General features: G+C 38.6%; 1 protein-coding gene across 8 annotated transcripts in view; it reads left to right on the top strand.

Annotated features, from left to right (window-relative positions):
- The window catches only part of USPL1 (ubiquitin specific peptidase like 1), a 41475-nt gene that overhangs the window by 9358 nt on the left and 4803 nt on the right, over positions 1-27314 (top strand). For 7 of the 8 annotated variants that reach the window (XM_055244738.2, XM_055244733.2, XM_063618859.1 and 4 more), the window contains 5 exons: positions 3622-4261; positions 10502-10615; positions 15303-15432; positions 19576-19701; positions 25766-25923. In XM_055244738.2, coding sequence (XP_055100713.1) covers positions 3937-4261; positions 10502-10615; positions 15303-15432; positions 19576-19701; positions 25766-25923 — 853 coding nt within the window. In that variant the 5' untranslated portion in view covers positions 3622-3936. The remainder of the gene's footprint in view (positions 1-3621; positions 4262-10501; positions 10616-15302; positions 15433-19575; positions 19702-25765; positions 25924-27314) is intronic. The other variant, XM_055244740.2, reaches the window with a different exon arrangement.

Genomic DNA, 27314 nt, shown 5'->3' on the forward strand with positions numbered 1-27314 from the left:
ATGCTTTGTGTATATTTTTATGACTTTTTTGAAAGCTTAAAAGCTTTATTCTAGTTATAAAAATGATAGATGTTCACTGTAAATAGAAACAAGTCAGGTATAAAGAGATACAAATATTTAGAACATATGGAAAGAGGCAACAAAATTTTATAAAAACAAAAAAGATAAAAATCTGAAGTCATTTATAAGGGAAAAATCAGGGCAAGGACAAATTATATTACAGATTGGCCTATGGTGGGAGCACAGATTATATAAAGAAAAGTCAGTGAAGACACTTGCAAAGAGTGCGGATGGAAATCACTAAGTTTTGCAGTCCTGGGGCCTCTTATGGTTTATTACTGTTTTGTTCTTTTTTTTTTTTAATATGCATTCCTTTGGAACCAAAGGTTTATTACGTTTTGAATAAAGTAGAGGTGTAAGTAGGATGCATATACCATGATCTTGACTACTTGAGATTCACAAAGGGTTTTCGTCTCAGGATTTTTTTTTCCTCTTAAAAAAAATTTGTTTTAATTTTTAAATAGTAAAAAAATTCATCATCTTAACCATTTTTAAGTATAGAGTTCAGGAGTATTAGGTATATTCACTTGTGCAGCAGATCTCTAGAACTTTTTTCATCTTGCAAAACTGAAACTCTGTACCCATTAAACAACCACTTCCCATTTTCCTCTCCCCCAGCTTCTGGCAACCATTCTAGTTTCTGTTTCTTTGTTTTCTTTTTTTTCTTTTGAGATGGAGTCTCGCTCTGTCGCCCAGGCTGGAGTGCAGTGGCGTGATCTTCTGCCTGCGGGTTCAAGCAGTTCTCCTCCCTCAGCCTCCCGAGTAGCTGGGACTACAGGGGCGCACCACCATGCCTGGCTAATTTTTGTGTGTGTGTGTGTTTTTAGTAGACAGGGTTTCACCATGTTGGCCAGGCTGGTCTCGAACTCCTGACCTCAGGTGTTCTGCCTCCCTCAGCCTCCCAAAGTGCTGGGATTACAGGCTTGAGCCACTGTACCCGGCCTCTAGTTTATGTTTCTATGAATCTGACTCAGTACCTCATATAAACGGAATCATACAGTATTTGCGTTTTTTGTGACTGGCTTATTTCACTTGGCATAATGTCCTCAAGATTCATCCATGTTGTAGCATGTGATAGGAGTTCCTTACTTTTTTTTTTTTTCAGTCTTAATCTCCAGTTTATTTCTGTTTATTTATTTTATTATACTTTAAGTTCTAGGATACATGTGCAGAACGTGCAGGCTTGTTACATAGGTATACACGTGCCATGGTGGTTTGCTGCACTTATCAGCCTGTCATCTGCATTAGGTATTTCTCCTAATGCTATCCCTCCCCTAGCCCCCTACCCGCTGACAGGCCCCGGTGTGTGATGTTCCCCTCTCTGTGTCCATGTGTTCTCATTGTTCAGCTTCCACTTATGAGTGAGAACATGGCGGTGTTTGGTTTTCTGTTCCTGTGTTAGTTTGCTGAGAATGATGGTTTCCAGCTTCATCCATGTCCCTGCAAAGGACATGAGGAGTTTCTTACTTTTAAGGTTGAGTAATATTCCACCGTATGTGTATGCCACATTTTCTTAATCCATTCACCTATCTGCAGATGTTTGAGTTGCTTTCACTTTTTGGGAATTGTGAATAATGCTGCAGTGAATATGGATGTGCAGGTATCTCTTCAAGGTTCTGCTTTTGAGTTTTTTTTGGATACATACCTTTTTATGACGTTTTGAATACGTATATGCTATTTTTAAAGGATTCTCAGTTTTCTGACATATGGTAGGACTTAGGAAGTAATCTCAAAGCATAATGTTGACAGGTTGTTGTCAGTTGATGGTGACTGCAGCTAGTTGGAAAGTCAGAAGAATCTAGAACTTGTCCATTTATACTAAAGAATTTCATAGTAAGTGCAGTATTATGAGTGTAATGTTCAATTGGTAGAAGAGGCTATCTGAGGGGATTTAGTGCATTTCAGTTACCTGTTGGTGTGAAACGAATCACCTTAAAACTTAGTCGCTCAAAAATTTTAATGGTGGCCCACATCTGGAACTCCAGCACTTTGGGAGGCCGAGGCAGGCAGATTGCTTGAACCCAGGACTTTGAGAGCAGCCTGGGCAATGTGGTGAAACCTTGTCTCTACAGAAGACCATGGCAGGCGCCTTTAGTACCAGCTACTTGGGAGGCTAAGGTTGTAGGATCTCTTGATCCCAGGAGGCAGAGGAGGTTGCAGTGAGCTGGGATCGTGCCACTATACTCCAGCCTGGATAACAGAGCCAGACCCTGTCTCAAAAAAAAATTTTAATGGCTTCATTTATTATTTCACATGATTACGTGAGTTGACTAGGGAATTCTTACACATCACACCATCTCAGCTGGGACAACTGAAATGTCCACATGGCTGACAGTTGGTACTAGCTGCTAGCTGGCAGTTGAGTTCAAATAGTCAGGCAGGGGTCTCAGTTATTTTCCATGAGGTTCTCTCCATGAGGCCAGCTGGGCTCTTCACAGCATGATAGCTGGGACTAAGAAGGAGTGTTCCAGAAGAAGGGCTTGTCCTCTTGAGCCAGTGCTTATCAGGCCTCTATGTATATCATGTGTGCTAATGTTCCATCAAAGCTAGTCACAGGGCCAAGCCAACTCTGTACAGTGCAGGGACTGCCTGCAGGAGGGCATGAATTACCAGGAGGTGTAGTTCTCTAGTTCATAGAAGGGCCATCAAGATAGTAGTCTACCATACTTGTGTAAAAGAAGGCATTAATTAACTATTATTATTATTATTATTATTATTTTAGAGACAGGGTCTTGCTCTATTGCCCAGGCTGGAGCAATAGAGTGGGGCAATCATGGCTCATTGCAGCCTCCAACTCCTGGGCTTAAGCAGTCCTCCCACCTCAGCCTCCCAAGTAGCTGAGAATACAGGAGGGTACTGCCATGCCCACCTGAAAAAGAAGGCGTATTTTAAAAGCAGACCTTTAGTGTAGAGGGTTCTTGAATTTGTTATTTAAAATATTCTGGTAGTTTTTAAACTTAGGAAAGATCCACCGATTCTTTTAGTGATATGTTTACATTGTTATTTGGTGTAAATTGTGTTAATGCACAGTAAGATTTGATGAAGTCATTAAAATTCAGCCAGTTAGACTCTAAACCCAATAAAGATGTAAGACAGCAGTGCTATGAGATGCATATTCAGTTTCAAAATATAGGAAACACAGAAATTACTCCATGCACTTTTAATTTGAAAATACTTTTAAAATGTGTAGTATAATGTAGTGTCTGTCCCAAAAGAGTAACATTCATTATAGAGTGTTTCTTTACATTGTTGAAAATTTTAAATTCACTTAACATTAGATTTTTATTAAAGCAAAAATGTTTTCCTTATTAGCTTACCATTTTGTAACTCAGATTAAACCCTTGATTGTTCATATTAACCTGAAGAAAATTATTCTTTTGGAGGCCAAATTTTTGATTAAGTAGTTGTTTGTCTCTAATTTTTTCAAATTTATGTGTATAAATATAACCTGTCATCAAATCAATGCTAACATTCTATACATGTTTTTCATGATATTAAAACTATAAAACATGAAGTTATTTGAATTTGTGTAGTTTTTATCATTTTATTTTTACTTTCCAGTGCATCTATCCTTTGGGCTCTAAATCACTTAATAACCTAATTTCTCCTGATTTGGAAGAATGTCACACTCCACGTAAGCCTCAGAAAAGGAAGAGCTTGGAAAGCAGCTATAAGGATTCACTTCTTTTAGCAAATTCCAAAAAGACTAGAAATTATATTGCTATTGATGGTGAAAAAGTTTTGAGCAGCAAACATAATGGAGAAGTATATGATGAAACCTCATCGAACTTACCTGATAGTAGTGGTCAGCAGAATCCAATTAGGACAGCTGATTCCTTGGAGCGGAAGGAGATTTTGGAAGCTAATACTGTTGACATGGCTACCACAAAAGGTCCTGCTACAGTTGATGTCTCTGGAACTGGCAGACCTTCCCCTCAAAATGAAGGATGTACATCTAAACTGGAGATGCCGCTGGAGGCCAAATGTACATCATTTCCCCAGACTTTATGTGTCCAGTGGAAAAATGCTTATGCTCTCTGTTGGTTAGACTGCATCCTGTCCGCTTTGGTGCACTCCGAAGAGTTCAAGGACACCGTGACTGGACTGTGCTCGAAGGAGGAATCTCTATTCTGGCGGTTGCTTACAAAATATAATCAAGCAAATACACTTCTATATACCAATCAATTGAGTGGTGTTAAAGGTTGGTACTAATATTTTATTTTTATTTACTTATTTATTTATTTGGAGACAAGGTCTCACTCTGTCACCCAGGCTGGAGTGCAGTGGTGTGATCACGTCTCCTTGCAGCCTTGACTTCCCCGGCTCAAGTGAGCCTCCCACCTCAGTCTCCAGGTAGCTGGAACTACAGTTATGCACCACCATACCCAGCTAAGATAGTGAGATGGGGGCCTCACTATCTTGCCCAGGCTGGACTCGATTTTCTGAGCACAAGCACCCTTCCCGCCTCCGCCTCCCAAAGTGCTGGGATTACAGGCATGAGCCACCATTCCAGCCTACTTGTCTTTAATTCTTAAAAATATTAATGTTGAGTTTTGTGGGAAAGATGTCATCCATTGCTTCTGTTTTCTGGAGGCCTGGGAGCAAGGAGCCCAGGAACAGTATCACGAAGCTTGAGATACCATTTACATTATCCTGACTGCCCAAAAGGCAGTCTTTTAAGTTCTAGGGTACATGTGCAGAATGTGCAGTTTTGTTACATAGGTATACATGTGCCATGGTGGTTTGTTGCACCCATCAACCCGTCACCTATATTAGGTATTTCTCCTAATGCTATCCCTCCCCAACCCCTCCATTCCCCAGCAGGTCCCAGTGTGTGATGTTCCCCTCCCTGTGTCCATGTGTTCTCATTGTTCAGCTTTCACTTTTGAGTGAGAATATGTGGTGTTTGGTTTTTTGTTCTTGTGTTAGTTTGCTGAGAATGATGGTTTCCAGCTTCATCCATGTCCCTGCAAAGGACATGAACTCATCCTTTTTTATGGCTGCATAGTATTCTATGGTGTATATGTGCCACATTTTCTTTATCCAGTCTATCATTAATAGGCATTTGGGTTGGTTCCAAGTCTTTGCTATTGTGATTTTTTTTTTTTTTTTTTTTTTTTTTTGGGACGGAGTCTCACTCTTTTGCCCAGGCTGGAGTGCAATGGCGTGATCTCAGCTCACTGCAACCTCCGCCTCCCAGGTTCAAGCAATTCTGCCTCAGCCTCCCAAGTAGCTGGGACTATAGGCGCCCACCACCAGGCCCGGCTAATTTTTGTATTTTTAGTAGAGACAGGGTTTCACCATGTTGGTCAGGCTGGTCTTGAACTCCTGACCTCATGATCTGCCTGCCTCGGCCTCCCAAAGTGCTGAAATTACAGGAGTGAGCCACCACACCTGGCCTAGGCAGTCTTTTTGAAAACTGTAAGACTGTGCCTGTGTCTTACTTAGCCTGTCATGATAATAGTGGTTAGTTTTAAGTGTTTACACTACTGAAAAGCAGAAAGAAGAAGTGAGTAAAAATCACCCGTAATCACACAACCTCCTAAGATCTCTTGTCACAATAAGGGATATGTTTATCATTTTATTCTCTGTAAAATAGGATACTTATGAACCCACCTCCCAACATAGGAAGAGTTAAAACATTCCCAATAACTTACATTTACCTATGTGTTTCCTCCCATCCCATTCTCCACCTCCCCCCATAAGTAATCATTATCTGAAATGTGTTTTATCATTCCATCTTTTTTAGTTTTTCTTACATGTGTATATCTAAACAGTATACAGCAGTCTCTCCTTATCACAGTTGTACTTTTCTTAGTTTCATTTAACCCAAGGTCTGAAAGTAGATGAGTATAGTACAGGAATATATTTTGAGAGAGTGAGAAAGAGACCACATTCACATAACTTTCATTATAGCATATTGTTATAATTGTTCTATTTTATTATTAGTTGTTAATCTTACTATGCCTAATTATAAAACTTGATCAGAGGTATGTAGTTATAGGAAAAAGCATAACATGTAAAATGTTTAGTTACTATCCGAGGTTTTAGGCATCCACTGGAGTCTTGGAAGGTATCCCTTTCAGATAATGGGGGATGGATGGTACTGAACCCTGTATATACAATGTTTTTCCATATACATACATAATTATGATCAAGTTTAACTAAGAGTAAATTAAATGTGGGCCAGGTACAGTGGCTCACACCTGTAATCCCAGCACTTTAGGAAGCTGAAGCGGGCAGATCTCCTGAGGTCAAGAGTTCCAGACCAGCCTGGCCAACATGGTGAAACCCCATCTCTACTAAAAAATACAAAAGTTGGCTGGGTATGGTGGCACACGCCTGTAGTCCCAGCTACTCTGGGGGTTTGAGGCAGGAGAATTGCTTGAACCCAGGAGGCGGAAGTTGAACCATCACTTGAGCCTGGTATCATGCCACTGCACTCCAGCCTGCCTGGGTGATAGAATGAGACTGTCTCAAAAAAAAAAAAAAAAAAAAAAGTAAATGTGGCTCAACATGTTGCTGTCAATTGGAACATTTGTTTCTGATCGTGTCTTCCACCCACAAATTGAATACTTTTTCCATCTTAACACTTAACAGGCACTGTGGCCATAACTTGAGCAGTTGAGATGCAACAGCAAAATTAGCACAAATTTCTTTTTCCTTCTTCACGGTTTCATGGATGAGAGATTTGTTCTTAAATCTCAGCAACCTTAGCATATAATTTTTTTCTTTAAGTTGAGGACTTTGACCTTTTCACTTAAAGAAGCATTTTACAGCTTCTCTTTGGCATATCTGAATTGCCAGCATCGCTGTGCTTGTGCTTTGGGGCCATTATTAAGTCTAAGTCAAATAAAGGTTTCTTGAACACAAGCACTGCAATACCATGGCAATAGATCACATCACCAAGATGGCTACTAAGTGAATCACAGGCAGGGAGTGTAGACAGCATGGATACACTGGACAAAGGGAAGATTCACGTTGCCAGTGGAACACAGCAGGACAGCAAGAGAGTTCGTGATGCTACTCAGAATGGCATGAAATTTAAAGCTTATAAATTGTTTCTGGGATTTTCCATTTAATATTTTCAGAGCGTGGTTGAGTTCAGGTAACTGAAACCATAGGAAACAAAACCACGGATGAAGTGGGACCACTTTGTATTGCCTAATTTAGTTTGTTTTGATCCTCTGGGACCTTTTTTTCTTGTTGTAGAAATTTGTGGGGCTTCTTGTAGTTGTGGCTCATTGATTTTTCATTGCTATATAATACTTCCATTTTGTAAATATAACGGGATATTCATCTACTTGTCAGTGGACAGTGGGTTTTTTTTTTTTCCATTATAAATGCTGCTGCTGTGACCATTTGGGGGGCAGGTCTCCTGGGGCACAGTATAAGAGTTTCCCTGCTGTATACCAAAGTAATGGAAAATTATAGACTCATGTCCAAATTTACAAGATAATAACAATTGTTTTCCAAAGTGGTTGTACCAATCAATTCTCCCATTAACAGTGTATATAAGAGCTCTTCCTGATCCATATATTCTCCTTGGTTTATGTTCACACTTTTGAGATTTTTGCTATTTGAGTGGTATAAAATGGTCTGTGATCTTGATTTGCCATTTCCACATTTTGAAGAGGTTGTCAGCTCTATGTGTATATATTGCCCATATTTGTTCCCGCTTCTGTGAAATGCCTTTTGTATCTTATCCCTATTTGTTCTGTTGATTGTCACGTTTTAATTGATTTGTATGAGTTTGTTCCTTGTATCATTGTTGCTAGAGTTACATCAGATGTGTTGCTGAATCTGCTCCCAATTTGCAGCTTGTGTTTTTACTTTTAAAAAGCTATCTTGATTTATAGGGAAGTCTTTATCTTTTCATTTGGAGCTAGTAATGTTTGTGGCTTTTTTAAGAAATTATTACTATTCCCAAGGTCAGAAAATCATTCACCTATATTTTCACTGAAAAGTTATGAAGTTTTGCTTTTGACATTGAAATTCTTCATTCAGTTGGAATTCATACTGATGTGTGGTATGAGGTAAGGATCCATTTTTTTTTCCATTTGCATAGCTAGTTTTCGTAGCTCCACTTTATTTTCTCACTTGATCTGCCATGCCACCTCTAGCATGTATCAACATTTCATGTATGTGTGCAGCTGTTCCTTAACTCTCAATTTTATTCTCTTGGTTACTTTGTCTAACCCAGCACTCATACTTTTTAAATTATTACGGCTACCTTGTAGGGCAAGAATCCTCACTTTTATTCAACTTCTTTTGAAGTGTCTTGATACATATTTTTTCTGATCTTACTTGGCCGTATGTATTTTGGGGACAGATGTGACATCATACCAAGCTTTCTTTGCTTGACATTGTAGATATTTTCTTATTCATTAATGTGCTAAAAATTTTGAGTTTGGTCATACAGTCTTTTATATGGATCTTATACATTGTTTACCTGTTGTTAACCATTCAGGCTGTTACTAGTTTTTGCTGTTGTGAATTAACACCAGGACAAATATCCATATATCTTTTGAATTCATTACTGACTAGTTTCCTAGGAGAGATATTAAAATATGAATATTAAAGATCTCGCTGAATACAGTTTTCCAGAATAGTTGTACCAATATATAATTCCATTTTCATTATGTAGAAAAAAATACCTCAGTGTTTTCTAACCACCTTTGGTTAGAACATTCAAGACGTTATGGTTTTGTTAGGTAAGAAATATTTTGCTTCAATGTAGGTTTTCTTTGAGACTGAACTTTTTTGTGTGTGTCAGTCATTTACAGTTTTTTGCAATTTTTAAAGTTCAGTTTCTCACAAGCATTTTGCCTTTGACTTCTTCTATTTCTGCTTTCTCTAATTACAGAAACCCCAGTGTTAAGTAGGTGACAGTTCAGTTGTTTGTTGTAGAAGAGCAGCAGTTCAATATTGGAATTAACTTTAATTTTATGTTTTTATCTGTTACTAATTTTTTACAGAATAATTTTAGTTTTTATAATCTGGTTAATTATATGTTTGAGCTGCATTACTTTGCAATGTAAGTTTTTTTTTTTTGGCATGGTCAAATAACAAAAATTCTGGTTAATGCTTATTTCATATTACAGGAGAATCCAGATATTTTCATTAGGGAAACATATAAGCAGAGTGTGATCAGGCTGTATGAATTATTTATAAGAGATGTGAGTGAAAAGATCTATTTGTAGCTTAAGAGTAAGTAGAGTCAGATGCATGTGGAGTCTTCAAAATAATTTTCTTATTAATCTTGGATAGTTTCTTGTCACAGTAATTCCATTTTGAAGATAATAAATATTACCATAAAGAAGTGATCAAAAACATAGATATGTGCCCAAAGGTCTTTATCACAATAGTATTTATAATAGTGAAAAAAGAAACAACTAAAACATCTGGCAATAGGAGAATGATTAATAAAGCGATGTTTCAGCTGAATATAGTGGCATGGGGCTGTAAGCTCAGCTACTCAGGAGGTTGAGGCGGCAAGATGGCTTGAGCCCAGGAGTTCATGACCAGCCCAGGCAACATAGCAAGACCCTGTCTCCAAACACACACACACACACACACACACACACGTGCTGTGTTTCAGTCACTGTATAATAACTAGCCAGTTTTATTGTTGTTGTTTTGTTTTTGTTTTTGTTTTTTTGAGAAAGCATCTCACTTGGCCAGGCTGGAGCGCAGTAGTACGATCACAGCTCACTGCAGCTTGTAGAACCCTAACCCTCCTGGGCTCAAACGATCCTCCCACCTCAGCCTCCTGAGTAGCTGGGACTACGGGTGTGTACCACCATACCCAGCTTTTTTTCTAAGAGATAGGGGTTTCACTATTTTGCCCAGGCTGGTCAGTTTTGAATGAAGCAAATTTGTGTAGACAAAGCAGGATGTGGAACCGAATAAACACTATGTTGCCACTGAAGACCCCTTCAGACCCCTCAAAAATGACATAGAAGGGAAATATATGAGATATTAGTTTGGGAAATAATTGTAACTTTATTAAGATTCCTTATAAATTTATCTGTTCCTGTGACCTGGCTAAGTTCAATAAAAGTTACACAGAGTGGAATAAATGATTAGACATCATTTGTAGTATAAGTAATTGCACATAAGGAGGTAACTTCTTTAGCTGTTTTAGAGATAGACATAGTATCTGAAAGATTAGTTATTTTTCTAGACCTGTGATTATTTGGGTGAGAAAGGCTTTCACTGAGATTTTACCCATTCAGTAAGTAATGATATTGTGCTGATAATATATATTAAGGGAATATATGGTATACCACAGAGAAAGAATTAAGGAAATTTTGTGTTTTGCTTTTTGTCTCTGTTTGCAAAACTTACTGACTCAGCTTTCATTCTTGGGAATGTCTCAGTTTTCTGTGGGAAGATATACATTGATGAGGAATTGATAATGTTCTCTGTATTTTCTTAGCTGGAGATTGTAAAAAACTTACCTCAGAAATATTTGCAGAGATAGAGACCTGTCTGAATGAAGTTAGAGATGAAATTTTTATTAGCCTTCAGCCCCAGCTTAGATGCACATTAGGTAAGTAATTGGTAAAACTTACTTGTATTATACTCATCTACCATATAGAAATATGTACATCATGAGGAAATATAGCACTGATTACCTTGGATGATCATATTCTTGGGAGACAGAATCTGAGTAGTTTGATTTAGGAATCTACCACTGGGTAAGTTATTGTAGGGCAGAGCTGTTCCATATAAATATGCAGGCTGGTGTTCCACCTCTTGAGAGTGGGTGCAGTTCTCAGAACCAGGAGAATTTTAGGGGGCATATCATTAGTTGCTTCTCTAGTACGTTTCCTAGTAGACAGATCTAGCATTTTTAACCTCAATTGTGCATTAAAAAGCACCAAGGGAATTTAAAAGTAAATGCCAATGCTGGAGCATTTGAATTAGGATCTCAGGGATGGGGCTCAGGAAATCAGTAATTTTTAGAAACCCCACATGATTGTTATATGTACACAGGGTTTAGAATCTCATCTAAACCAACCATAGTAATTCTGTTTCCCTACCAGTGATTGGTTTAGGAATGGACAAGTGGTAGAGTTTTGGCCAGTGGACATTAAGAGAAATATGCTGATGGCCTTTTGGGAAAGCTTCCTCGCCTTTAGAAAGGGCACAAGGATGGGACCTTTTTGTTCTCTGTGACTTGGTTTTTGGCTTGTGGGAGTGGCGTGAGCAAGTGAGCTAGAGTGTCTGTCCAAACCTTTCTAAATTTTTTTAGTATTGTGAAAAGGAGCTGTGGGGTTTTTTTGTTTGTTTTTGTTTTGAAAGGGCTTTTTGTTTTATTTTCCTTTTATCCTTGTATTAACTCTTCTATTAATGTTATAGTAGCAGAATACGATATTCCCTATTAGTAATAACCCATATTATCTAAAATATCAGTGCCTTCTAGTTTTTCTCTCAACGAGTGACATTTAACTTATATTAAAAAATGATATTTCTATTTTATAATAAAATCAGTTGTTGCAACTGATTTGTCTAGCATGTACAAAAGACACCATGCTTCCAGATCATTATAAAATATATTTTATAATATATTTACAATATATTTCTAACATATTTATATACTTAGAATATATTTTATAAGGCTGAGCTCGGTGGCTCACGCTTGTAATCCCAGCATTTTGGGAGGCCAAGGCAGGTGGATCACAAGGTCAAGAGATTGAGACCATCTTGGCCAACATGGTGAAACCCTGTCTCTACTAAAAATACAAAAATTAGCTGGGCGTGGTGGCGCGTGCCTGTAGTCCCAGCTACTCGGGAGGCTGAGGCAGGAGAATCGCTTGAACCCGGGAGACAGAGGTTGCAGTGAGCTGAGATCACGCTATTGCACTCCAGCCTGGGGACAGAACGAGACACCATCTCAAAAAAATAAAATAAAATAAAATAAAATAAAATAAAATAAAATAAATATATATATATATATATACACATATATATATAATAATATATCTGGAAGCATGGCATCTTTTGTACATTCTGGACAGCTTTTGACATAACTTCTTTGACTCATGCTTCTGCCCCCTAATTTTCACTTTTTTTCCTACATTTTATTAAAATTAATATATAATAGTTGTATATCTGCTTTGTTTTTCATGGACTTCTACATACATATTTATTCTGTTCTTATAAAAATCTGACTTTTCATATGCCAAATTTCTGACATTTCCTCCTCTAGGCCTAAAGAACTGTTATAATTTATGCATCAGATAGGCTCTCAGATGGAATGAATATTCTTTTTTCTTTATATCAAAGTATAATTTACATATAGTAAGACCCTTTTTAAGTATGTACAGCTCTGTAACCCTCACTACAATCAAGATATAGGACTCTGTCACTCTAAAACTTTTCACCAGGTTCCTTGTGGTTAACCAGGTTCATCACCCCCAGCCACTGATCTGTTGAGCGAATACTCATTTCAAAGGAGCCTTTTCCGTAAGATCCCTAGAGTTTAGATGCAAGGGCTTTCGTGGTGCATTTAGCAGGTACCATTTCCCTTCTAGAGTCCCTACTTCAGTTCCCAGTTGAATTAAAGAATGGTTTCTCCCCCAGCCTGAATCACTACCCTTCTTATCCCTGATAATTATTTTTGGAACAAAGTTACATCTTTTGCTCCACCTCTGCCATGGGCCTGGTTTTCTATGTAACAGAAGGAATTTTTAAATTATCGTTTTGTGTAGTCATAATAATTGGGCAAGCATATAGCTCTTTCAATGCAGGAGGATTCCTCTCTTGTTTTACTGCCCATTCAAGGATAGGTGCTATATTTTAGCTGAAGATCTTACTAATGAAATGCTCTATAATCATATAACTTATTTAACCATGTGTTTTGAGCTCTTTCATGATATTTTAATTCATGGAGAACTTTATGTATTTTAGACCTGAAGATTTTATATTGTCATTATGAAATGTAAATTGTTAGCTTTTTCAGTTAATATTTAGTTACAATAGAATATGGATTTAAAGGCTGATAATGAATTACAAAATTGTGCCATATGACATACTGTTTATGCATACAGTGTTACATATTTTCATTTCTAGGAGATTGATTTGTATTTCTACTTACAAAAAAACTTTTTAAAACTTATGGCTGGGCCCGGTGACTCACACCTATAATCCCAGCACTTTGGGAGGCCGAGGAGCGTCGATCACCTGAGGTCAGGAGTTCAAGATCAGCCTGGCCAACATGGTGAAACCCTGTCTCTACTAAAAATACAAAAAATTAGCCGGGCGTGGTGTAAATGCCTGTAATCCCAGCAACTTGGGAGGCTGAGGCAGGAAAATTGCTTGAAACCGGGAGGTAGTGGTTGCGTGAGCAGAGATTGTGCCATTGCACTCCAGCCTGAGCAACAAGTGTGAAACTCTTAAAAAAAAAAACAAAAAAACTTTTTTTATGTTTTTGTTCAAAAGTAGCAGTGAGACTATCCCACAAAGGTGACTACTAAAATAGCCTTTGTAACTACTGATATTTATAGAATATGCTTAGGGTTAGGGTATAACTCGCTTGTATTATACTCATCTACCATGTAGAAATATGTACATCATAAGGAAATATAATACTGTTTGATTACCTTGGATGATCATATTCTTGGGAGAGAGAATCTGAGTAGTTTGAATTAGGAATCTACCACTGGGTAAGTTATTGTAGGGCAGAGCTGTTCCATATAAATATGTAGGCTGGTGTTCCACCTCCTGAGAGTAGGTGCAGTTCTCAGAACCAGGAGAATATTTATGGGACATATTGTTAGTTGCTTCTCTAGTACTTTTCCCAGTAGACAGATCTAGCATTTTTAACCTCAATTGTGCATTAAAAAGCACCGAGGGAATTTAAAAGTAAATACCAATCATAGGGACATTTGAATTAGAATCTCAGGGTTGAGGCTCAGGAAATCAGTAATTTTTAGAAACCCCACATGATTGTTACTGCTTAGGTAATAACACCTACTGTCTACCTTGTGGTCCTGCCAAGGTGACTGTTCCTGGCCATGTTCCAGGCAACTGTAGTTCCAGGCTAGGGGGAGAACTGGACCCTGGAAGTGAGGCTCTGTCCAGGGTAGGGGAAGGGATGGAAGGACTCAGTCTCTTGGGCCAAATCAGTAAGGCAGCATCTAAGCTCCTCTGAGAATAGGAAGGAGAGAAACCAATTGGAAAAAGAATGTAAGAGAAACATGTAGATTCTCTTACTTACCTTACTTTCCAGTCTCAAAGCTGGAAGCCAGCACTCACCGTTCAGTTATTTTCAATGACCACAAGATTCAAATCTTCAGTCGTAAAGTTGTTAAAGGAAAGGATTAGACTGAAAAGTTAAGAAGAACGGTAGATGAAGAGTCCAAAGAGTTGAGGCTGGTCATTTAACCATTGTGTGGCCACGCCCTCTCCAAAGGTGGAACAAGATGATCAGAATAGGAATGGCCAATTCTGATGTGTTTCTACAGAGTTTAACTGGTTACATTTTTTAACATCTGTGGCAAACCATTTCCATACTTTTTTTTTTTTTTTTTTTAGAGAGGGGGTCTTGCCCTGTCACCCAGGCTGGTATGCAGCGGCATGATCATAGCTCACTGCAGCCTCAAATTCCTGGGCTCAAATGAGTCTCCTGCCTTAGCCTCCCAAGTAGCTTGGACTACAGGTGTGTAGCACCACTCTCAGCTAATTTATTTCATTTTATTTTTTGTAGAGACAGTGCCTCGGTATATTGGCCAGGCTGGTCTCAAACGTCATAGAAACTGGTTTTAGGTTCCTAGAGGCTGGCAGCAATTCTCAGAGGTGTAACACAAGCAGCCCTCCTGCCTTGGCCTCCCAGTGTGCTGAGATTACAAGGTGTGAGCCACCACACCTTATCAATTTTTGTTTTAATATACTCTAAGGCTATCATAGTTCCAAGATCTTTTTTTTTCCTGAGAAATCTAGAAAGATGGAAGACAGTATGGGTCTTTTGTGGTTTTTTTGTCTTAAGACATTTTCATAAATGTCTGCCAAGGAAAAGGAAAGAGATCAAAGTAGTAATTAAATCTTTAGGATGGACATTTTTAGAAAAATGCTTTATAAACTTCCCCTCTCCCAACTCTGAGTGTAATTCTGTCATACTGTATTAACACATATTCATGCTGTAAATCTAGTAAGAAAAGACAATAGTTCACAATTTTGGTTTAATTTTTGCCATTATAGATTATGAGCAGTAATTTTTCCTTTTTTTCTTGAAGGTGATATGGAAAGCCCTGTGTTTGCATTTCCCCTGCTCTTAAAACTAGAACCCCACGTTGAAAAGCTCTTCCTATATTCTTTTTCTTGGGACTTTGAATGTTCTCAGTGTGGACACCAATATCAAAACAGGTTAGTTTCTTTTGTTTTTTAAAATGGGTTCTTCCAGTTTCTCCACCACTAAAGTTAAGAGAACAATTTGAGCACCAGACACTGCAGTTTGCTTGCTTCTTTAAACTGGAAGAGTCAAAACCTCATCATTTGTAGACTGCTAGTAGGAGATTTCCTAAGAGTTCTTCAGTGGGAAATAGGGACGATGAGAGGAATAATACACCTCCCTTCTCCAGAGTCCTTGCTGAGTAGAATACCTCTCAGAATGCCATGAAACTATAGGCGTTTTTGTTTATTCCTCTATTAGAGATGGAGTTTTGCTTGTTTACTTTAGGTTTCTAACATTATAGACACTGGTTTTAGGCTCTTCGAGGCTAGCAGCAATTCTCAGAGGTAATGCAAGCTTCCCCATTTCTTCCCGTAGTCCTGTGAAAGACCAGCCACCTGCAGAAGCCTACACATGAGCCTTCTCAGCCATACTTTCTGCTTTTCCTAATGCCACTCAGCGGCGTATTAGAAGGCCATGATCAATGTACCTGTTACCTTCAGGCTTTGCATAAAGTGTATGTGAAACATAATGAATTTCGTGTTTAGGCTCAGGTCCCATCTCCAGGTTACCTCTTTATCTTGGAGACACTTCTGGTCCCATACATTTCAGATAAGAGATATTCAACCTGTACCCACCACGTAAGGAGAGGAATAGGTTTTAGAAGAGGGGTCAGGGAGGCAAGGTATTACCAGAGGGATACTCTTACTTGGTCCATACCTGAGAAAGGTGCTGGCTGGCAGTTAGGAAGATGACCAGACTGGCTCAATTGTTCATGTATTCAAATTATTACAATAGAAATAACTCTTTTCCACTTTTTTTTTTTTTTTTTTTTTTTTTTGAGGTAGAGTCTCGCTCCCGTCGCACAGGCTAGAGTGCAGTAGCGCAATATTGGCTCACTGCAGCCTCCACCTCCCGGGTTAAAGCGATTCTCCTTCCTCAGCTTCCTGAGTAGCTGGGATTACAGGTGTGCACCACCACGCCCAGCTAATTTTTGTATTTTTAGTACAGACAGGGTTTCGCCATGTTGGCCACGCTGGTCTTGAACTCCTGACCTCAGGTGATCCAGCCACCTGAGCCTCCCACAGTGCTGGGATTACAGGTGTGAGCCACCATGCCCAGCCACACTTTTCTTTAACTTAACTGCTTAAGTTAGAAAACTTGAAGTCTCTCTAAGTTACTAAAGTAAAATGTGAGATAAAAATATTACTTTTGAAGGCTGGGCGTGGTGGCTCACGTCTGTAATCCCAGCACTTTGGTAGGCCGAGGCGGGTGGATCACGAACGAGGTCAGAAGTTGGAGAGCAGCCTGGCCAACATGGTGAAACCCTGTCTCTACTAAAAATAGAAAAATTAGCTGGGCATGGTGGTGGACACCTGTAGTCCCAGCTACTCGGGAGGCTGAGGTAGGAGAATAACTTGAAAACCGAAGGTGGAGGTTGCAGTGAGCTGAGATTGCACCACTGCACTCCAGCCTGGGCAACAAGAGCGACACTCCGTCTCAAAAAAAAAAAAATTACTTAGATATTTACTATCTAAATATGAAATCCTTTTTAGGTATGTAAGGAGTAGTCAAGGAGAGTTCAGTCTGGGAGGATGCTCAAGGGAATGCAGGCAACAAAGTTTTTTTTTTTTTTTAACTGGTTAACTCAGATCTACTAGAATAGGGTAAGGGAGGCCACAGAGTAGACACCATGAGCAAAGCTAACCCTCCTGAGTTGAAAAAAATTATGGACAAGAAGTTATCATTGAAATTAACTGTTGGCAGGCACATCTAAGGAATATCGCAAGGATTTGGTCCCTTTATGCATCCTGAGATAGATGAATATGTGGAATGGCAGCTGGTGGGCAACAGAGCGATATTGGCATCGTAGTGATACAGGGAAATAGTTTCATCGTGTTAAAAGCCACGGAACAAAGATACATAATGGCTGCTCCGCAGAAAAATCCATGTCCCCTCTCCAAAGGGCCGGTTTTACTCTGATGTAAAAATTGGGTCAGATACATTTTCATATTAAGCTTTTTGTTGGGTAAACTTTTGTAATGGTCCCCTTAGAACAGGGTGAGAATTAACGTTTTATTCATACCTAGGACTTAAATAATTTAGTGTAAGCAAGTGAGTATGAGAACACATCTGTTTCCAGTCTTCTATCATTGATTTATATAAATTATTTGGTTTTCTCCTCACAGTAACTCAGTGAGGAAGATCCTAGTGTCCTCATTTGGCACTTGTGGATATGACAGCTTGAAAGGGGTTAGATTGATTCCCAAGATGACACACTGTAAGTGGCAGAGTCAGGAGACACACTTCGGCTTTTCTGGCCTCTAAGACTTGCTTGCTCACTGTGGTATACTCCTTAATCACTACCTGGGTTTAAAATAATATAAATAACCTTGCTGATTAAAATCAGCTTAATTGTAGCTTCTCTGGAATCCATATTTTAGTTGTTTGACAGTTTTCGGTTGAGTATGTTCTGTGTGTTAGGAACTCAGGCACTGGAAATAGTGTATCTTTGCCAAATTTACTAATTAGGTAGAGAGATAATACATGAACACATAATAGAGAGGTCCAGTGACTTCGTAATTAATCTGATCTTTAGGCTGCTTACTGTTAGCTTTGAAGGCAAGATGTTAAATGCGTTTTAGAGATATATAGCACAAACTGTGAGAGCTCAAGGGAGGGAAACCACTAGCCGCTTTTGTTTGCTTTTTTGTTTTTTAAAAATAATCTTACTTTGTTCTAAAAATAAAAGTAGTTATAGAGGGAAAGCTAAAATGAAGTGACATTTTCTTAAATATGTTTTAATATGTCATAACTTAAAACTTATTTCCACTTAATCTGAAGGAGAACTATCCAGCAAATTCCTTTGTTTTTGTGAAGCTGTTTTTAGTGCCAGCATAAGGGCTTTTTACTCAACTTGGAAACTGTAACCCAGAGTCAGTTGAAAACATAGTCTTCAGAGGCAGATCTCAGGTCTGTTATTTATCACTGTACTCTATGTGTCACTTTCCCCATCTGTAAAATGGGGATAAGAATAGCACCTGCCTCTGAGAGTTGTTTGGAAGATGAGTGTCCAGTGCCATGCCCTTTGTACATAGTAAGTGTTCAGAAATGTCAGATGTCATATGGAGAATTAACACTTACTTGCCGAGACAGTCTCTTTTTTATAAACTAAACAATAGGAGCCTTTATATAACAATTATCTTTGAAAACTTAAGAATTTAGCAGAAATCCGTGCATTTGTTGATATCTTTATGTTGCTTTGCTTTTAAAATGTTAACTTCCCTGAGTACTGATGTTTTTAACAGACAGTGCTTTCTCAAAAGATTTCTAAGTATTTGCTATTGTTTAGAAAGGAAGCTTGTATCTCTTAAGTAACTGCTCTTTAAATTACAAATATTTTTATTAAAGTGGATGCAGTTGAGGTTTAGTGTAAAGATCATCTTTTTAGATGGTGTTGCTCTCAAGTATTCAGACTAAAGTGCAAATTTAGAACTTGTATAACCTGTGAAAACAAAATTTGTTCACAATTAATGTTGTGTTGTTTTCTTTTTTAAGGATTAAAAAAAGTTAAGTTGTATGTATTCCTGATTTTATGTTTGGAAACATCCCCTTTTCATTTTTGGTTGTCTGTAATGGCTAGCCAGTTTGAGTTATTTGAGTAAGGGGTGAGCTCTTAATAAATTTGACAACCTTAGACAGTGGTTCTTCACTAAGGGCTATTTTGTCCTCCTCGGGACGTTTGGCAACATCTAGAGACAACTGGATGCCGTTACTGGCATCTGGTGAAGAGAGGCCAGGGATGATGCTTAACATCCTACAGTGCGCAGGACAGTGCTTCACAGCAAAGATTCTCCGTTGAAAAATGTCAGTGATACTGTTGAGGAACCCTGTCTTTTCTTCTTGCTTCATCTCATAGTTGAAAGCTATGGGAAATTAACATGGAGCATCTTCACAGAGCTTCTTTACTAGGGGTAGGGAGGAACATTGCCATATTAACACGATTTGGGGAAATGAAGTATGAATCACAAAAAAGGGGAGGAATACTTTTAGACATTGGTTTAAATTAATGTAAATGCATTTAACGTTAACGAATTTATTATGTCATTTTTTTATAGGCATATGAAGAGTCTGGTCACCTTTACAAATGTCATCCCTGAGTGGCACCCACTTAATGCTGCCCATTTTGGTCCATGTAACAATTGCAACAGTAAATCACAAATAAGAAAAATGGTATTGGAAAAGTGAGTTAAAATTGTCTTATAATTTTTAGTACAAAACGAAAGTGGATTTACATTTTCTTAATGTGTAGGATTGAAAATGGTGACAACAACCTACCTTTCTGAAATTTGAGTTAACATATATTTCTGGGTTGCCAACTGCCTTGCTGTATCTGGCCAGTGAGCCCACTGTCACAGGTGAAGCCACTGAAAAGCCAACTTAGGCTGACTCTCTGGCCCCACTTTCCTAGTGTCTTTCCTTCTTTTTTGCCTTTTTTCTCTCTTTAAGGATATCAAGCTTCAGTTTTTCTCTCCTCTGCCAAGTGTATGGAGTTTCTAGAATTCTGGGATTTCCTTAATCAGATTTCAAAAACTGAGATGATTCAAAGATGAGCCACAGGCTCATCTCTCTGAATTTCCATCTTCTCCTAGATCTCAGCATGCTAATTCCTCATCATCTTGTAAGCTATCTAGTGGCCTTGAGCAGATAAATTTTCATTGTATTTTGCCAGCTTTTCTGTTTGTCCTCAGTTGGGGAGGTTGGTCAGCATTGCCTTTTCCAGTGTTACCAGAGAACCATCTCTTTAAACTCACAGGTCAGTTCCATCTCAGGCAGTTTCCCTCTGTCTCATTAATGCACTCACACATGTACACATCCTCTTTACTCTTCATTTTCAGTCTAATTGTACATTAAGGAAATGTTTTGAGGTCTAATTTGATGTAATAAAGAACTGGGAACATTAACCTTTATGCCCTTGAATGTGCCAGAAACCCCTCAGAATCTTTCCTAAAGGTTTATTCTCATTGAAGTAATAAATTCGCAGTTTATCAGTGCTCACAGGCTCAAAAGGGAAAAAGGGCAGTAGTCCCCTGTCCCCTCCTCCAGGTATCTACTTTAAACCTTCAAATTAAGGTAGTATTTACTTTGACTTTTCAAATTGATGTGCCTATTTTACCGTAATGCAGTCTGTTCTCCTTTTGTAGTAATTGAGACTAGGGTTCTCACACCAACGCCTGGGCCCCATCTCTGTTTAGCCTTTCCCTGTCCCTCCAATGCAATTGCGTATTTGGCTAACTCAGTACTCGGTGTTTGCATTGTTATTAGTATACGTATGTTATTCCCTCTTCAGCCAAGTAGTATACATAGTTAGGTTTCACTTTTATAATTCTTTATTTTTCCGGGAATTGTTATTTGCCTTGTTTTCATTTGTTTTATTATGTACCGTGAGTTTTTGCCAAATACTTTAAAGACTTATTAATAAATTTCCAATACTCAGGTGCTTCACAGTTTTTTACTCTGTTCCCCTCCCCTTTTTTTCCTGGAACTCTTTCCTGCCACCTTTCACTCTTTGCTGCAGTCTGCACTGGTTCCTCTCTGGGCCTGGGGCATAGGGTGCTCTTTATTATGTACACACTTCCAATCACTATCCTGTTTTTAGCCCAAGGCCTCATCCCCACATTCCTTTAGGGGTTCTCTGGGAAGAATAAGCTCTTCTTTGTCATCAACATACGCACTCCGCAGTACTCATGTCTTCACTTTGCCTGTTCTGCTGGGTAAGGCGCCACTTCTCTGTTTGCTTTCTGTCCTCTAAATATTTGACTTCTTATTTGCTTATTTTCCTTTCTTTGTCCTTTTGGACTCATATCTTTTTTGCCCCTCACTATTATTTGATAGCATTTGTGTAGGAGGGCGAAGTGGGAAGGAAGAGGAGGTGTCTGTATCTGTCTGAAGATTACGGAAGTCTGTAATTTGTCTTGGCTGCCAGGTGTCAGTTTTGAGATGTAAATATTGATGATGAGGTGAGGAGAAGAGTAGCAGAGCATGGGGTCTGCCATCCTGCCCTGGACCATGGGCCTGCTTTAGGCTGCTTGGTGTATATGATTTCATCTAGCTGTTCATACCTGCTTTTTCCTATGCCCCAGCACTGAACATAGACTCATACCATTGTTTTGTGTAATCTGTTAATTGGTTGCATTGCAGCATATATATTTTTTAACTATACAAATAAGTTGCCTCCCTTAAAGATTCATGCTCTGATCTGGAAATGGATTCATTAGGTAAAACAGTCTTTTAGTGGAAAATGTGTTTTGAGTTTCAGTGGGCCAATCTATGAGCAGAATTATAATGGGGACATTTCCTGTTTTCTTCAAAAGTAAATTGAACTAGTGTATGAAGTTTCACTTAAATTTTAAATGCCAAGGTCTGTATATAAGTCCTTTGTGTTTTTTTTTATTTTGAAATTTGTATAACTTGATTTGTTTGTGTCTAATGGAATTTAGAAACAAACTTAATATATAGGGATAACCTAAAATAATTGGGTTCATCATGATATCATATGTAATTAAAGCATACAGGATTCTAAAAACTAAGTTCCTTGGACACCTTATCTCAGATAACCCACATCTCTAATGTCTCCCCATTGGGAAAAAGTCCATTGATAAATCAGGTGAATTATGCGTAGCGGGCCCAAATCTGCTACTTTTCTTTAAGTAAGTTGTTTAGGAGTTACATTCAGACCATGGTGACATGGAGCACCAAGAAATTAGAATCAGATTTCATTTTACTTGACAAACTCTTGAAAGGTCACTGCCACAATCTCTGTGAGTGCAGGGCTATGGCTCCGCTTTGTGGGACGGGGACGCGATGTTTCTCTGCTGTCTTTGGGTAGCAGAGGTTAACACAGCTCCCTTGTGCTTTCTTTCTCTCTTTTCTATTTTCTTTTCTTTTCCTGAGGGTAGATCTTTAAATAGGAGTTTAACCCTATGTTAGGTGAATGCAAATGGATCTTAGCCTGATGTCTCTTGTTCACTCTTGGTTCCAGTTTGGTTAATTCCTTTCATCCAATTTTCCAGTGGTTGAGGGAGAACCTAACTTGCTCTCCTCAACTCTGAGCATCATCCTTCATTGACACTTCAGGCATTGTGGGTAGGAAGAAGTCTGAGAACAAAACCTAGGGATAAAGTTTAGTAGTGATGGGGTTTAACCATGTTGGCCAGGTTGGTCTCGAACTCCTGACCTCAGGTAATCCACCTGCCTTGGCCTCCCAAAGTGAGGCTGGAAATAAGACAAGCTGGAATTGTAAGTAGGACACTATAGAGTCTAGGGGAATCAAAGAGGAAAATGAACAGAAAAAGGAAGGGGAAGGATATTATTTGATTGACTCCAAGATGCTACTGTTTGTAAGTTGCACCATTTTAAAAATATGCCATTAAGAAAGAAATGCTGGCCAGGCATGGTGGCTCACGCCTGTAGTCCCAGCGCTTTGGGAGGCCAAGGCGGGCAGATCATCTGAGACTAGGAATTTGAGACCATCCTGGCCAACGTGGTGAAACCGCATCTCTACTAAAAATACAAAAATCAGCTGGATATGGTGGTACATGCCTATGGTTGCAGCTACTCAGGAGGCTGAGACATTAGTATTGCTTGAACTGGGGAGGCAGAGGTTGCAGTGAGCAGAGATTGCGCCACTGCACTCCAGCCTGGGCAACAGAGTGAGACTGTCTCAAAAAAAAAAAAAAAAAAAAAAGACAGAAATGCTGCTTATTTAACTGTGTTCTGTGAATGATAAGGTGTATCCTGACTTCAGAGATGTTAACATGCAGGAAAAAATTTGGAATTCATTCGGCATTTGGAACTATAAAGTTTCGGCCGGGCACAGTGGCTCACACCTGTAACCACTTTGGGAGGCCAAGGTGGGTGGATTACCTGAGGTCAGGAGTTGGAGACCAACCTGGCCAACATGGTGAAATCCCATCTCTACTAAAAATACAAAATTAGCCGGGTGTGGTGGCATGCTCTTGTAGTCCCAGCTACTCAGGAGGCTAAAGCAGGAGAATCACTTGAACCTGGGGGACGGAGGTTGCAGTGAGCTGAGATTGTGCCTCTGCACTCCAACTTGGGCAACAGAGTGAGATGCCATCTCAAAAACAAACAAACAAACAAAAAAAACAAAGTTTCATAGTTATGGAAAGTAGTATGGAGGCCATGCTGAGATTTTCGACATGGTAGTAAAACTCTACATTATGGCTCTGTTCTGCATCATCTCTGTTGTGCGTCATTTCACTCCACATCAGGCCCTGGATAGCTTTGGTGTTCTGGTCGATCTTGTGGTAGTAAGGCTAGTGTCATTAAGAGGATATTTTAAAACTTAAGTATAATTGCTCTAGTTGTTGTCTCTTTTTTTGCTGGTTAAGAAAATGAAATTTCTATCCTATCTGAATCTCATAGCAGACTTTGGAGGTTTCTGACAAGTCATTTCTTACTACCTAGGGGAATGTACTTGTACTCAGCTAGAATCTGAGTATCTTCTACATCCAGGGAATTGGGCTGAGTGTGGATTTTGGTCTTGGCAGTTTTTACTTTTATTAATTTGCAAAAGAATAGAAGACTTGGAATGTACAAGAAGCATAAAAATGTGTCAGGTGGTTTTACATGCATTATTTATCACGTTAATATGTCTTAAAATATTTTCCATGTGTAAACTTATATAAAGGCAGGAAACTAGTGAGATTTCATATTCTAGGGATCAAGAGATTGTTTTAGTAACTAGCCTCAGAAAGTATCTTGAAAGGTATTATATAAGGTCAAGGAACTAAATATTAGTAAAGAGTCACGCCAGGCGTGGTGGCTTATGCTTGTAATCCCAGCACTTTGGGAGGCCAAGGCAGGCAGATCACTTGAAGTCAGCAGTTCGAGACCAGCCTGGCCAACGTGGTGAAACCCTGTCTCTACTAAAAATAGTAGTGTGTGGTATGGTGGCACATGCCTGTAATCCAGCTCCTGAGAAGGCTGTGGTGGGAGAATCACTTGAGCCCAGGAGGCGGAGATTGCAGTGAGCTGAGATTGCGCCACTGCACTCCAACCTGGGTGACAGAGCTAGTGTCTGTCTCAAAAAAAAAAAAAAAAAAAAAAAAAGATCAGATAGGTGCCTAAAGCCTGCATGTCCCACTATGAGAATACATCTCAAGTTTTACTGTGGTTCATTGATTCAGACATGTAGTTCACATTTTAACCTGTCTGAAATGGTAATATGTGAAATTGATGTCATGATATAGTTTAATTGGCAGCATGTTTTCATAGTGGTACATTTTATAATTAGTGAAATCTTAGATTTGATGAAATAGATAGGATTTTTTCAAGTGGGAAAGTTTAGTGTTATAGATAGTTTGCAGGACTTTTTATTTTGTAGGTACTTAAATTTTGAGGACTTGATTATTCTCTAACAAAGTGATTGACAAGGATTAATTTATAAATTATACCTTGTCAGTCTGAATAATCTGCAGTTTGGACATTGATTCAAGTTCATTTAGGCTGAATAAATTTTGATAAACTAAGTAAGTTTTGACAGCTGTTTAAATATTGGGAAAGGAGATATTCAACATTTTTCTTACATCCTGAGAGCTTTGTTAAATTTAGTTATTTGAGACCCATTGGGTTCTATTTTCTGGTTCAGCATGTTGCTGTAATGGTAAAATACAATTTTTAAATTACAGTTGTCTTGAAGTTAATAATCATTTGACCAATATGTTGTATTTTTTTCTCTACTTAGTTACAAATTGAACTTTTCCTAAGTAGAACTTCTAATTTGACAGGCCCCCTTTGCTTCCTGAGATAACTGAAATAGGCCAAATTAATGCTTATTTGAATATCTTAGGTTTGTTGCTTTCTTTCACATATTACCTACCCCACTTAACAAAAGCAATTAATCTGAGCACTTGATGCCAAAGAAAATTCTAAAAGGTCTGGATTTTTTCCTTGGATTTTACAAAGTAGCTACCATGAGATCTTTAAGCCAAAGCTGCATTGCTGCTTACAGAGCAATTTTTGTTTAATGGTCTGTGTTAGAGTCGTACTGCATGATGACTTCCAACTGTCTGGGATACCATTCTGAAAAGGGTTTAGTGTTACATACTTCTTAGAGAGAGTTCTCTCTTTCTAATTAAGGCATACATCTGGAGGTGCTCAAGAAAAATTAGTGCAGTTAGCCTTGAAAGTGTTATGTGGGACTAGTTCACTTCAGACATCTTTTGTATAACCAGACACATGGCATTAAATTTGTTTAACTTCTCTCGCTTTTCTCTCCCACAGAGTATCTCCCATATTCATGTTGCACTTTGTAGAAGGCTTACCGCAGAATGACTTGCAGCACTACGCATTTCATTTTGAAGGCTGTCTTTATCAAATAACTTCTGTAATTCAGTATCGAGCAAATAATCATTTTATAACATGGATTTTAGATGCTGATGGTAAGTGTTTAGAGGTTTTCTTTTAAGATAATTGGCATGGAAACGAAATTCTAGCATGTGGGGACTTTTTGGTTTGTGTTTTTTAAAAAAAGACAAACTTTGCCCTGACTGTTTCTCTCTCCATTCTCACCTTTGCCTTCTGCCCCTCCTCGCACCCATTAAAAGTGGTGGTTTTAGTATCCTTTCTCATTTTTTCCTTTCCTTACATCATGTGTTATAGGTAAACTCATGTGCATGTGCATATTTCTGTTTTAGACAACGGATGAGATTACTACTGTTCGCTTAGTTTTTTTTCCTACTTAATATCTTTGCTTTTATTTTTTAGACATATATTTCTAAGACTATTGAACATTAGACTTATGTAGCCCTTCTGTCATTGTGAAATACACAGTTTACTAACAGCTACTGTCAAGATAAAGCCTTTATTTAAATAATTAAACTTCTTAGTAGAAAGCTAAGTAAGCACAGTTTGGATTTTGGGAATTTTTGGCTTGCATTTGTCTGATATGGTAAAATATTGAGTTTGTTTTTCTCATAATGTTCACTTGGTCTTAGACAAGACAACTCAATCCCCTTAAACAGTTGTATCAAGCCATTAATAAGGGCTCACTTTGATACAACCATTTTCTGTTATTTGGACACTCTTTCACACTTGCTATTTTCCTCCTGGGGATGGTTTGAATGGATGACACAATACCGTATTATAAAAGCACTTTACAAACTGTAACTTATATTATAAATGTAATTATTACCTTAAGGTTTTACCCTGTTCCAGATTTGAGTGGAATTAGTTCTTCACAATACAAATCAACTTATTTTAACTTTTATTGCATTTCAAAGAATGAGCAATCCACTTCAGGTGCAGCATGGTTTTCAACCCTAACAGCATGGGAGAATCATCTAGTTAGCTTCTAAAAATGTCCAGGCTGTACCCTAGACCAGCCTTGGGGATTAGGCCCAAATATCAATACTGGGTGTTTTTGGTATTGGTTTTTGGCCCGCCCGCCCTCCCTCCCTTTCTGCCTTCCTGCCTGCCTGCCTTCCTTTCTCTCTCTCATTCTGTCTCTCTCTCTTTTTCTCTCTCTCCTTCTTTGCTCCTTCTTTCCTTCTTTCCTTTCCTTTTTTCTTTTTTTTCTTTTTTTTGAGACAACGTCTCGCTATATTGCCCAGGCTGTTCTCAAACTCCTGGGCTCAAGTGATCTTCCTGCCTCAGCCTACTGAGTAGCTAGGACTACAGGCACATGCTATGGCAATACTGTTTTCAACATTGTTTTCAAGGCTCCCCAGGTGATTCCAGTGTGGGTCATGTGGTAGAGAACCGCTGACACAGGCAAACAAAAGATACATAAAGTTTTCTATTTAATGGGTAGGTGCAGGTAGTAGATAAGAGT

This window comes from Symphalangus syndactylus, chromosome 15 (genome assembly GCF_028878055.3).
Source record: "Symphalangus syndactylus isolate Jambi chromosome 15, NHGRI_mSymSyn1-v2.1_pri, whole genome shotgun sequence".
Taxonomy (NCBI): domain Eukaryota; kingdom Metazoa; phylum Chordata; class Mammalia; order Primates; family Hylobatidae; genus Symphalangus; species Symphalangus syndactylus.